Raw genomic sequence first — 14,097 nt, forward strand, 5'->3', positions numbered from 1 at the left:
AGGATATCGTTGTTGGCCACGAATCACACCCTCCAAACGCCAGCGCAAAGGGCAGCCCGACTCGCATTCCCCCAGACCCCCTTCCCGATTGGGTCTAGAGGCGTTCCCGCCTCTCGCCCAGCAACCAATGGGCGTGCCTATCTAAGCAGCTCCTGCCCAATGAGAAGGCTCTCCCAGACACAGAGGATTTTTTTTCCTTATCCGCCTCTTCCGGCCAAAATAGAGGCGGCAATTGGGCCCTTGGGCGAGGATTTGGGCAAGGCAGGCAGCCAATAGGAGTGAGAGCTAGATTGTCCCCTCCCTCCCCCCCTTCAATTCGCTCCTCCCTCTTCGCAAGCGCCGCCCCGTTCCTTCTGGTCCCGTTACCCTGGAACCTGCCGTAAATATCCCGAGGCGCGGCGGCGGCCCCTTTAAGCCAAGTCCCGGCAACCGACCCGTTGGTTTGGGGGGCCGCAGGAGAGCCCGAGGAGACAGGTAGGGGAGGGGCCCACGAGGAGGGGGCGCCTGTGCCGCGGAGAGAGCTCGCGCTTTCCTTTATCCGGTCGGAAGACGGCGGTGCAAATGGTCCGTGTTTTGTTTTGTTTTGTCTGGTCGAGATTCTCTCCCCCCCCTCCCTTTCACATTGTACGTGGCTGGTGTTTAGCCCCCCCCCCTCCTCCCTCCCTCCCTCCCTCCCTCCTACCTCGCAGGGCTATTGTGCGTTTGAACTAGCGGGGAAAGAGAGGAGGCACACCAGGGGCAGTGGTCCTGCTCTCCCTCCGGGGACCCCGTGGGCGCCCTGCGGTGCCTTCCCGGGAGGGGCTCAGTGGACGTGGTGGTGCTTGAGCTCTGCGGGCTCCCGCGGGCGTGTGGTCATCGGCCGCCCCTTCGCGCCTTTTGGCCCGCAAGCGCTCCGTCTTTCGAGGATATCTGCCGTTTCTCACTGAGGCTGCTCTGGAGCGTGGATGAGCTCTCCGGGGAGTCTCTATGACAACAGAACGCCTTCTGGGGACGGCCCAGAGTCTTACTTTCCACCTTGTTCTGCAAAGCGTCGACGCTGGGGGGGGGGGGGCGGCATTTTACTCTTGGGAGGGAGAGTTGGATTAAAGGGTTAAATTTTTATTCTGCCGCTGCTTTGATCCGTGTACAGCTCGGTTAGGTTGTGTGAATTAAACAGGGTCAGACTCGGCAGTGGCAGGTTTGTGCTGGCACAGTTGCTGCAATGCTATATGCGCGCTACATTTCGATATTAAGATATTTTTGATGTTTGGAGGAGTGTTGTATGACCATTGAAAGCACGGGTCGTTTAGGCTTTAACCCAGTAAGCCCAGTTGAATAGACACCCCACATAGTAGGATTCTGAGCAGAAGCATCGAAGATTGTTGTATATTGATGTTGCTGTTCCACAGTTTCTTTGGTGGTGTATGGAACCTGACTCATGGAAAATGACTTGCCTCTTTGGTTGGCTGGGATGACAAAATGCATATTCTTTTTGGTCAGATCTTGGCAGGTATGTTTTATTTATTAATTAATTGTTGTATTTATATGCCACCGCTCCCAGGAATACTTGCTCGTGGGGGTTTACATATAAAATAATAATAAAAACATACGTATAAAAGCAAGGAAACATTCTAATAATAACATTCTAACCAAATTTATCAAAAAAGATAATTTCAATTTCCAAAGATGGCAGTGTAAATACTATTTAATGATGTTATTGAGCCTAGATCTCATAACAGCGCTGCCGACATCAATCTCATAGGATAGCAGAAGAATGTCAAAACATTGTCAAGAACGGGGGGGGGGGCAATTAGTCGGGAGGAGTAGCCCAATCTTATCACCCTGATTCTTTCCACCCAGCCTCAACCAAACTCCTGACAGAAGAGCTCCATTTTGCAGGCCTTGCAGAACCCAGAGAGTTCCGATAGGGCCCCCAGCTTTTCCAGGAGCTCATTTCACCAGGTAGGGGCTAGGACCAAAAAGGCCCTGGCCCTGGTCAAGGCCAGGCATACTTCCTGGGGGTCTGGGACCATCTGCAAATTCGGAGCAGCCGGCAGGGGGCGAAAGGAGACAAGTAGTCCCACAGGTAGGTAGGACCCAAACTGCATATAGCCTTAACGATCAAAACCAATACCTTGAACTTGATCCAGAAGCAGACTGCCAACCAATCCAGCTGTCTCAGCAATGGCTGTACACAGGCCTTCCAAAATGACCCAGTGAGGACCTGTGCAGCTGCATTCTGCACCAGCTGCCTTTTCCAGATAAAGGACAAGGGTAGGCCCACGTAGAGTGAATTACAGAAGTCTAACCTGGAGGTGTCAAGATAGCTTTCCTTTGTAGCAGTTGTGGACATGATTCAGTCTTTACATGAAAGCGGGAAGGAGATGACTGTGATAGAAGTGCCTGCACATGTACTTTTAAAAAAAGACAATGATTTGGGTTTATTCAGAACCTTTTTGTAAAATATGTGGGTTCGTAGGAAGAACACCAGCCTACTGGGCAAACGAACAGCTCTTTATTAGTGATCTCAGCAGCGAGTACATGTTGTAGCAAGTGACAACAAGAATGAAAATCCCCAAGAAAACTCCAACTTATGTACATTATACAGACAAAAGAAACTCCCATGGCAGCACTCAGTTGGCTAGGTCGAACACAACTGATTTAAACTAATTGGATCTTGCAGTGGAGAACCTTGCAGTGCATTGGCTGGTTTTACATCTGTTTGGATCCTGCCTTGGACCTCCAGCTTAGTCCTGGAATGATCCACATACACAACACTTTTATCATAACTTCCCTATTTATACTAATTTTAAGGGGGAGCATTCTGTTTGCATTTTTTCCTGAATATAGCATTAGGTAAATTTCCCTAGTTTAAATCCAGTAATTCTTATAACAGTTATAACAATTCATTTATCCAATGTTCCTAAAATTAGGAATTGATATTGTACGTTTTCTTACATTTTTCCTGAAGAAGTCCTTTACGTTTAAAACTTTATTTATTTGTACCCGCTGTTCAAAGTGTCACTTTTTAATGTGTATGCTACCAATAGCTCAGATGTTGCAGAGTAATTTCTGGCAATTTTTTTTTCTAGTTCTCAAGCTGCTAAACCAGTTGAAGTTCTCAGACCTGGACAAAGTTTTTACCGGAACTGCCGCATGAGAATTGCAGTTATATCTTTCCCCAAGTCTTCAACATAATTATCAGGAACTGATTGATTCCCCACCCCTTTATTTCTGCTTTTCTGTTTTTGATAAATACAAAAGACAGATGCAACTACAGTTGCATATATTAATATAGCATTTAATCCAGAAAACCGCCACTATGTCACCTACACAAAGCACAATCAGATGAAGATATCTTCGTTCTCTTTTATTTTTACCAAAATTTTTGTTTGATTTTTAGCCCGGTATTCCTGCAAATGGCTCTTGTTGAGTAACAACATTTCCCTATAAAAACCCCACAAAATCTAACATCTAACATCTAACACATAAAATAATTCAGCATACCTGGGTGCTAAAAAACCCTCCCGACAATCCCATCCAGACAGCATCCTCCCTTGGGAGTTATGAGGAGTGGCCCAATGTCCTGGCCTAGCCTGGGGAGGGATCCTTGATCTTACCTTACCTGGTGGAAGAGCGCCATTTTACACGCCTTGTGGAACTGTGACAGCTCCATCAAGGCTTTTAGTTTTCCCCGGAGCCCATTCCACCAGGTCAAGGCCAGGATCAAAAAAGCCCTGGCCCTGGTCAAAGCTAGGCAAACTTCTCTCAAGTCAGGGATCTCCAGCAGACTAGCACCTGCAGAGTGAAGAGCCCTGTGGGGGATATAAGGTGGCAAGCGGTCCCTCAAATAAGTGGGGCCCAGACTGCAAATGGCCTTAAAGGTCAACACCAAAACCTTGAATGTTATCTGGGCCGCAACTGGCAGCCAGTGCAGCTGCCTCAGCTCCAGCTGGATATTGGTCCTCCAAGATGTACCTGTGAGGAGGACACTAACAGCTGCATTCTTCACCAGGTGCAATTTCCAGATCAAAGACAAGTGTAGGCCTGCATACAGCAGGTTACAGAAATCCAACCTAGAGGTTACTGTTGCATGAATCTCTGTAGCCAAGATCCAAGGACAAATGGGGTGCTAGTAGCATCACTTGGCATAGATGTTAAAATGTCTTGTGTACTATATTGAATTTCAAATCAACATGGGGCAATGCATTTGTCTAAGAGAAATTTAGGAAATTTCTAGTTAACTTTGATATTTTTTTCCTGTTGTTTACAATCTCTTATCATTTTTTCAGTTCATTTTGAAAGTTTGGAAGATTGTCAAATAACGTTAGCCTACATTTTAAAGGGTAGACTTTCAGCATTTCACCAATTTTGGCGACAATATTTTTTTTGCATGTGATACTATATTACAGTGTTTCAGAATAACATAATTATTAGCAAGCCCCAGTAGAATGACATTAGAATTTGTGGTAGTGTAGCACCTGCTGTTAAACTATTTATATCTACCGCAATTTTGAACTTCATGTCATTGCCACTGTGCGCATAAGAAGTTTGCTAAGACTTTTCCATATTTCTAATCGCTTGTAAGAATTACTCTCATCAATTTTATTTATTAGTTTTTAAACATCAGGAATATACAATATTATTGTGATCACAAATTTACATAAACTGCATTAAGTGATCTTGAATTAAAACTCTCTTTCCCACTTAGAATCATTATTCAGCGCTTTTTCCCATCTAAATTAAAAACTAGCTTTGGTGGCATAATGTATTTCTCACAGATTTTTGGTATCATTTTGATAAAATACCTCTTCCATCTTTTGATTTAATAGTTAACTTTTCCAATTTTGTCTGTATGATTCTCAAACGTTCTCTTATGTTTGAATCCCTGTATTCACATAGTTTAAAACAGTGAAACTATACAGGAGTGCTATTCTGGATTTTGTTTTGTATGTGTCCTATAGAGGTGTATCTTGCTTCATATGGTCACTGTCAGACTAAACGCAGAATCTTATCCACAGTTACACCATTTTAAGTTCATTGATTTCTGGAGGTTTATACTGCAGCAGCCCTGTATAGAATAGCCCAATTAAGATTTAGACCCTAAGCATGCTTTCTAGGAAGTAATCCCTAATTACAAACCATGGGAACTGTAGATATGTTATATCTTGTAGATAAGTTATATACTTAGTGCATTACTGAAATCCTGAAGTGCAGCTCCCTGAAACCATGACTTTGGGTACTTCATGTTCTCTAACAGCTGTGAACATGCATTGGAAAATGAAACCCAAGAGGGATGTGAATATTTCTCCCAAGAAAGTCTGCGAAGAACATGCATTTTGAACAGTGTTATCAAAATTGCTAAGGAAATGTAGATAACCTTGAGGATTTAACTTACGTGTGTTGAAATTAAAGTGACTTTATAATTAAATGGAAGTGTTTCATGAACCAAGGAGGCAATGAACCAAGGAGTTTCTTAATTATAAAAGTCCTTATACTTGCTGAAGTAACTCAAATTTCAAAGCAATTCATTAGCCTATAAAATGAACGGCACTTCTTTAGTCTGATGGAATTACTTTACAAATTGGCAGGGTACCAAGAGGATGAAACTTGGCAAAGAAGTCCTTGATTTTATGTGGGGGAAGTAAGGTCCCTAATTTATAAAATCTTTTTTAAAGTACTAGCATTAAAAGGGTTCTTATGGATCCCTTCTGGGAAATATTTGGGATTTGCACTAACAGGTCTTATGCAATGCTAGAGTAATGTAACAACTGTTTTTGTGATACATTAGTGTTCAATAACTAGTTCAGAGGATTCTGTTTCATCTTATACCGTACTGTGCTTTTCTTGTGCTTAAAACGTATATTGCTCTAATTGGAGTTCCTTTTTCTTTTTAAAATAAATATATTCACAAGGGTATTTTAGTTTGTATAGAAGTTTCCTGAAACTTTCCAGTCAAGACACCAGGACAGTAATAATCAAACTACTATACTGGAGTTGTTGTTGTTAGTTGAGAAGTCGTGTCTGACCCATTGCGACCCAATGGACAATGATCCTCCAGGCCTTCCTGTCCTCTAGCACAGTGGTCCGCAACCTTTTTGGGGTTGTGGACCGGTGGGGGGAGGGCGATCAGGGCGCCGCGCATGTGCGACAGCGCCTTTGCAAACGTGCATGTGTGGCAGGTCCACGCATTCACGTTTGCGCCTGGTGGGGCCGTAAACGCGCATGTGTGGTAGCTTCGCGCATGCATGCACGGACCTGATGCGCACACCCTGTTTGCGGTCCCACCGGCCGCAAACGCGCTTGCGCAGACCTGCCACGTATGCCCGTTTGCACCACCGGTGGCCATGCTTCCCTCCCCCCTCCCGCAGAAAGAAGCTTGCCGGGCCGCAAGCTAATCAGTTTGTCGCTGGGGGGGTGGGAAGAGGGAGCCACGGCTCAGTGCCGAGGACTTCGCCGCCCAGCACCGGGACGCGGCCCGGTGGTTGGGGACTACTGCTATAGCATTCCCCGGAGTCCATTTAAGCTCGCACCAACTGCTTCAGTTGCCCTCATTCGCTCCAAACATTAGGCTCTTCTCCAGGGAGTCCTTCTGCCTCATAAGGTGTCCAAAGGATTTGAGTTTCATCTTCAGGATCTGGCCTTCTAAAGAGCAATCAGGGCTGATCTCAGAATCACACAATCATAGTGTTGGAAGGGGCCATACAGGCCATCTAGTCCAACCCCCTGCTCAACGCAGGATCAGCCCAAACCATCCTAAAACATCCAAGAAAAGTGTATCTCCTCTAGAACTGACCAGTTTGTTCACCTTGCAGTCTGACTCGCAAGAGTCTTCTCCAGCACCAGAGTTCAAAAACCTCAGTTCTTTGACACTTGGCCTTCCTTATGGTCCAACTTTCACAGCCATACATTGCAACTGGGAAGACCATAGCCTTGACTAAACACACTTTTCCTGGCAGGGTGATGTCTCTGCTTTTTAGGATGCTGTCTAGATTTGCCATAGCTTTCCTCCCCAGGAGCAAGCGTCTTTTAATTTCTTTGCTGCAGTCCCCATCTGCAGTGATCTGGGAGCCCAGGAAAATAACATCTGTCACTATCTCCATTTACTCCCTATCTATTTGGTAGGAATTGAGAGGGCCGGATGCCATGATCTTCGTTTTCTTGATGTTGAGTTTCAAGCCAACTTTTGCACTCTCCTCCTTCACCCGCATCAACAGGCTCTTTAGTTCCTCTTCACTTTCTGCCATTAGAGTGGTATCATCTGCATATCTGAGGTGGTTGATATTTCTCCCTGCAATCTTAATCCCAATTTGTGACTCATCTGACCCTGCCTTTCTCATGATGTGCTCTGTATACAAGTTTAAATAGGCAAGGCGACCGTATCCAGCCTTACTGAACTCCTTTCTCAATTTTGAACCAATCAGTGATACTGGAGTAGTTGTGGATAATTCAGTGGGACTTTGGCGAAAGCTGTTTGAGGTTAAATATGTTCCGGTTTGTAGCCAGATTGGAGATTATAAAGGTCACTTCTGCTACAGGTGCATGTGTTAAAGCCAGGTTGACAACTGGCATGAGAATTAATGGATTTATAAAAGTTAATATGGTTAAGAAACTATACGCTGAAAATCAAACTTTTCCTGAAAGTTATTCTTCTGTCGGGTACATGATTGAAATATGAGAGTGACATTCCGTGTTATTTAAAATGTATCCAACCTCATTTACTTTATTTTAGACAATGTTATAAATTGTGATTTCAGCACTGAACCATTCATGGTGTACAGTTGAATTATCTGTAAAAAAAACAGATATTGTACATGCCCTGGCAAACAAAATTTGTGAGCATTTTTTATGACAGGATTTAAATGCATGATCACATCAGCTGCAGACCATTTTTCGACTAGACTGCCCCTTACCTGTGAGCTAAAGGCCACATATATATTATTTAAATCCTGCCAAGAATAATTGATCCTATTGAAGGACTTCATTAGCAAACAGTAAGTTGAAAAACAACCACTGATGAAAATTTACTTGAAAACGGTTATAATCTAGAGGCCGTTTTGATTATTCAAATAAAAAGAAGAGATTAGACACGTTTGTTGCATTCATTGTGAAATTGTTTATTGTAGCCTAGGATAGGTTCTTTTTTCGGTTGTTGTACTCATTTTGAACCATCCTTTTTTCGTGGCAGAGCATTTTTCATGCAATACTTTATAGGATTCATTGGATGAGTGTCCACTAAATTAGATAGCTTTTTAAAATATTAGGTAAAAATATATATTTTATTACTCAGTTAAATATCCAAAAATTACTTATGTATTTTGCTAGTAGGTTTTGTTGGGAATCTGTTCGGCTAGTTCTTCAAAAAAGAGCATAGGATCAGTAGGTGAGTAGTACACTCTTTTTTGAAGAACTATTGAAAAAAGAACAAATCCCCTGCACAAAACCTGTTTGCAAAACATGTGAGGAATATTTAACTGAGAAATAAAAGTTAAAATTTTACCTGATTTTGCACCAGTGGCCTTGGTCCTTTTTTTTACTTCCTGTAACTGGTGCAGGTCTTTATTTCCTTTAAAAAAATATTTTGCAACTTTAGGGAAGAAAGCTTCAGCAACTACTATATAGGCCTGGACAAATTTTGGAGCCAGATATTTTTCAGCCTTCAGGGTTTATTGACCCTATTGTTCTAATTACTGCTACCACAAAGTCTAATGCTAACAAAGGTACTGTCATGAATATGAGTATGACAATGACACTCATTGCCGTCACTAAAACAAAGAGCTGATTTCTAAACCTAACATAAACCCCAGCTTCTCATAATTTCATCATTTTTAAAAGCAACATTTAACTAAAACTTGGAGCCTGCAAAAAGAGCAACAACTTAGGAAATGAATTCAGCCACCAGCGTTGAAGGGCATGACGGCAGCATACAAACACACAATTACAAGAACCTCCTATGTATGCAATTTTTATGTCAAACAGCAAAACGTGAAATGATTGATATGCCTTGTACATCTATTAAGGATTGCCAAGAGACTCAAATAAGATGTTGCTGAAAATGCAAGGCTACCACAGTGAAATTTCTAGGAACCATGATGACCTGCATCTAGGATTCATTATGCTATTAGCCATTGCAACTAGGTGTAACTCAGCATTGAGAGTCGGTGGGAGATTGCCATTGCCTTCACACACTGCTTGTGAGCTTTCCACATTTCACCAATTGATAGAAACAGCCTGCTGAATGGAAGTTTATGTGTTTGTAAATTAGGATTCATGAATACTAGTTCATATTTTCTTTAGATATAATTTGATTTACTAATGTTTTAAAATACTGTATTGTTAGGGTATTCCTTTTGGTGTAAATTATTTTATCAATTATCCCAACTGCTTCCTATTATTGCCCTTGAGTGGGACCTAGTTCTGTGTTATGAAATGTCCCTAAACCACTTTTAAGGGAAAGTCCCTAAAAATTTCCAAGAACTGCTTACTCATCTAATGCATGGTAAGTCTCAGAGGGTAGCCGTGATGGCCTGTGGTAGAACAGCTAGATTCATGTCTAGTAGCAACTTAAGAGACCAACAAGCTTTTGGGGATATACATTTTCAAGAGTCAAAGCTCCCTTATGGGAACTTTGGCTTTTGAAAGTTGATACCCCCAAAATGGTGGTAGTGGTGCTACTGGACTTGAATCTAAATCATAAGTCTGACATTCACAAAGTCTTAATTTACATTACAGAGAGAAAGTCTGAGTTACCGTATGTTTTTAGAATACCTGTATTGAATATAAAACACAAAGCTGTACTATGATCACCTTTTCCCCTTCTGAATTCAGAGAGAAATATGGATTCTGAATGACACTTACTGATTTCAAAAGAAAAACCAACTATTACATGTGGATAATGAAGAACTGGCAAGAATCAAGCAGTGCCTCTGAATTCTCCTCTAGCAAAATGAAAATCCTTGTTGCAAAGTCTTCAATTGAGTGATTTAAAAATGGGAGAAAGAGGAAGGAGTCTAGATTCTGGAAGTAACCAAAAATCAGACAGTGATAAAAGCTGTTCCTACTATTCTGATGGTGATGATGATGCTTCTTGTGGCTCTGACTGCTCCGCAACAGTTAGCACTCTGTCTGCCAACTCTGCCGAAAAAAGTCATAAAGCACAGAATCTGAAGAGCCTTGGACATTACCAAGGTAAGCAGCTGGCTGATACTTTCCAAGTCATAGCAAAACTCTAAAACTTTTATAAAGTGAACGTTCCACTGAAACAGATTGATAAACTGATCTGCCGTTATTAGTTTGGATGGTTGCTTTCAGAAAATTGGAATGCTACAATTAAATTAAAAATCCACTGAATGCCAATCTTTGGGGGAAAGATGGAGGATAAATCTATCACTGACTATTAGCCATGGTGACTGAGGGGAACCTCCACATTTAGAAGTACTAAACCTCTGAATCCCAGAGCCAGAAGACAATATCAGGGGTTTAGCCTCTATGACCTGTTCCTGGCCTTCCAGAAATACTGGTTGGCTACTGTGTGAGACAAGATATGGGACTAGATGGACTACAGGTCTGATCCATCAGGACTCTTATGATTTTTAAGATGTCACTGTTTATTAATGTTCTGATAATTATGATTTATTAAAAGTAGTATGGTTATAGTCCTGGCCCCTACCTGGTCGAATGAGCTCCCAGAAGAGCTGTGGGCCTTTCAGAAATTAACTCAGTTTTGAAGGGCCTGCAAGGTGGAGCTATTTTGTCAGGCATTTGGTTGGGGGCAGTAATTAGAACATCTTTGAGTTGGCCCCCTCCTGCAATGGACTCCCCTCTGGAAATGAGGACTATTATTGGCTAGTGCTCTGATACTGTGTGGCAAAAGAATTTTTGAAGAATTGTTTTAATTGATTTTACTTATTGTCAAAATTGTGTTAATGTTTTAACCTGTGTAATTATTTTGCTGTTATCCGCCCCAAGCTGGCTTACCGGGAGGACAGCATATAAATCTAAATAATAAATAAATCCTGTACCTGGTAATGTAGGTACCATGCAACCAATTTTAGCCTTTTCTCTGTATGTTGAATTCCCTCTACACATAGAGAATGCTTCTGTGAAAATGAAACAGAAAGGGAATATTGAATGTTTTTGCTACTGAGGAAACTGAGTGAAGCACAGCACATATGAGACTATAGGAATCTTGTTATTGTCATTTTCACCTGATTGTCTTTGTATATTGGTCAATTCTCCCCTCCCCCCCCCCCAAAAAAAAAAAGAAATCTTTTAGTCATACATCACTTCTTTCCTGGCCCATATGACCTTCCTGCAAATGTTTAATACTTACTGATGTACTGTTTTGAATACTAAAATCAAACTGAGATATTTAATAACCATGTTCTGATTTTCATTGTAATGTTTTGTTGACTATGCTTTGTTTGTTCTAGCCTCCAAACATATTGCCTCTAAATATGCACCAAGCAAAAAAGGAATGCGCTGGGGCTTTCGCTCTCAGAGCCTCAGCAGGGAATCTCCCGTCAAAGATATTGGTCTTGTTACGAAAAGAGTGCTTTCTGCCAGACTACTGAAAATCAACGAGCTTCGTAATGAACTGACTGAACTACATGTAAAACTTGATGAACTGCAGAAAGAAAACAGGGCACTAAAGCAGCTTCAATACAGACATGAGAAAGCCCTCCACAAGTTTGAAGACACCGAAAACGAGATCTCTCAGCTTCTGGCAAGGCATAATGATGAGATTCGAGTACTGAGAGAGCGCTTAAGGAAATCACAAGAAAAGGAGCAGACAGTGGAGCGGAAGCTGAAGGCTTCAGAAGAGGACCTGTACAAAGCCAAAGGTGCCTTGCAGAAACTGAGAAGACTTGCAGAAGACAGGCATCTCCCTGAGCGTGATGAGCTGGCAAAGAAGTTAGCTTCAGTAGAGAGCAAGCTGGATGATAGTGAGAGAAGAATTAAGGTGTGGTATTAAAACTATTTGTAATGTAAAATCTATTGAGTCTCCCATTGTGTAATACCACCTGTATTCAGACAGTAACTGACAAATCTTACAGGAAAGAAGAAAGCCAAATATAGATGGAATAACTAATTCCTCAAATTATAAGTCTGTAAAGGAAAGGAAAGCAATAAATCTGCATGTTAGGTGCCTTTAAATTCGGTACCAACCTGGTACATTTTGTATGCTTTTAGGTAGGATTGTCAGCTCTGGGTTGCAAATGTCTAGATCAGGGGTAGTCAAACTGCGGCCCTCCAGATGTCCAGCGAACGCTGGCAGGGGGTTCCTGGGAATTGTAGTCCATGGACATCTGGAGGGCCGCAATTTGACTACCCCTGGTCTAGATAATGTGCAGGTGGAGCCTGAGGAGGACAGGGTTTGGGGAGAGGAGGGATTTCAATGGACTATAATGCCACCTTTCATTGGCCATTTGCTCCAGACAAACTGCTATTGTACTTATCACACAGTAAATGTTTTCATGGTTCCTTAGAAGCTACATATAATTACTTGCCACAAGCAGGATCCAACAGAATTCTTCAGACCTTCTTGAAACTTATTTTCCAGACAGCAGCCATATCACAACCTGTTTTTAAATCACCCCATAGTCATTGAAGGTTGTGGCCATATAATGTCAGAGCTACTGTTCAAAAATTAAGCCCAAAGCTCCTGTGGGCACACGGAAATAACAGCAGGTTTTTGGGGGCCATGGGTATATGATTTTAATACTGCATTTATCAAACATCAAGAGATTTTTTAAAAAACCTTCTACTAGTTGGGTTCAAAATTCAGATACAGGTTATTTAATAATGTTAAGCAAGATCCTTGAAAATCCCTAATGTGTATGTAGAAGTGGGTAGCTCCCATTGAAGGCAATGCCCCAAGTACTTTGCTATAGACATGGTATTATGTTTTCCCATTAGAAGGGAAATGGATCAAGCATTAATGATGCCCATAGTTGAGTTCATGTTAATATTGGCATCAGTTTATTTAAAGAACTAGAAGGGAAGACTGGTATGTCCAGGAATGCACTGGGCACTAGGTAGGGACTTGGGTGGGCGCAGAGAGGCTTCTCTCTGAATCCATAGGGGGTGGGGGACTTAAGGGGCAGGGCAGTGTCCTGCCCCATGGGGAGAGGTGCTGCCTGAGTCCCTGGCCCGGGCACTGCCCCCAAGGGGCACAGAGAGGGTTCTTTCTGCACCACATGGTGGTAGGGGACTTAAGGAGCCAGGCAGCATCTCTCCCCATTGGAAGAGGTGCTTCCTAGTTCCCTGGCCCCAGGACCACCTCCACAGGGTGCAGAGAGTCTTCTCCAGGGGCGGGGGACTTCTCCCAGTGTGCTGAACATTCGGAAGGCTTCTGGTGGGTGGGGTTTGCTCTGGAGCCTTTTGAATGTTCAGCACATCATGAGAAGTACCAATCACTCTTTATATATAAATAGATAGATGTCTCTTCTTTCTGTTCTTGAAAATATGCAAAGCCACAAGCTAAATAGTAATTGTGAAAAATATCAATTCTGTAGGATATTAAATCTGCAATAAAAAATTCACAGATCAAAGCATGCCATATGCACCAGTAAAGACAGCAAAAGGGTAATAGATACCACATTTAGCAAATCTCAGCAACAATGCAATTTGCCAATACCCAGAGACCTCCACAAAAACATTTCTTAAATTTGGAGTCCCCAATTTACAGACCTTCTGTAACTTTGAGAAAGGGTAGTGAGCAACACAACAAATTGTTGGCATAGGAGGATATTAACTTTTGGGGGAAAGATGCTGTTTTTTGGAATTTTGAAAGGGAATAGTGGGTAGCACAATAAATTATTGCCATGGGTGGTGGAATTTGATGCTTGCTTGGGGGAAAAGATGCTGTTTTGATTTCCAAAGAAAGGGGAGGGCCATCCTTGCATGGCCACAGGGAATGGTTGCCAAGTCTGTGTGTATGATCAGACCAAAATAGCACAGCTGTGACAAGTCTGCATAGGATGAGCTCAGTGCTTTGCCAGTAAGAATAGCTGGAACAGAGTGACTTGCTGCTCATTTTTTCTGTTCTGTTTTGAGGCCCTTTGAATTTTATGTCTGAGACTTGAGAAGTGAGCAGATGCCAGGAAACACTTTGGC

At 42.3% G+C, this 14,097-nt stretch overlaps 1 protein-coding gene across 3 annotated transcripts in view; it reads left to right on the forward strand.

Moving 5' to 3' along the window:
• Nucleotides 1–275: 275 nt before the first annotated feature.
• LCA5 (lebercilin LCA5) overlaps nt 276–14,097 on the forward strand; it is a 31,354-nt gene continuing 17,532 nt past the window's right edge. The window contains exons 1-4 of one of the 3 annotated variants that reach the window (XM_077306116.1): nt 276–474; nt 1,389–1,489; nt 9,808–10,167; nt 11,412–11,941. In XM_077306116.1, coding sequence (XP_077162231.1) covers nt 9,969–10,167; nt 11,412–11,941 — 729 coding nt within the window. In that variant the 5' untranslated portion in view covers nt 276–474; nt 1,389–1,489; nt 9,808–9,968. Of the gene's footprint in view, nt 565–1,388; nt 1,490–9,807; nt 10,168–11,411; nt 11,942–14,097 lie in introns of all 3 variants that reach the window. The other 2 variants (XM_077306108.1, XM_077306101.1) reach the window with 2 other exon arrangements.

Source organism: Paroedura picta, chromosome 1 (genome assembly GCF_049243985.1).
Source record: "Paroedura picta isolate Pp20150507F chromosome 1, Ppicta_v3.0, whole genome shotgun sequence".
NCBI lineage: Eukaryota > Metazoa > Chordata > Lepidosauria > Squamata > Gekkonidae > Paroedura > Paroedura picta.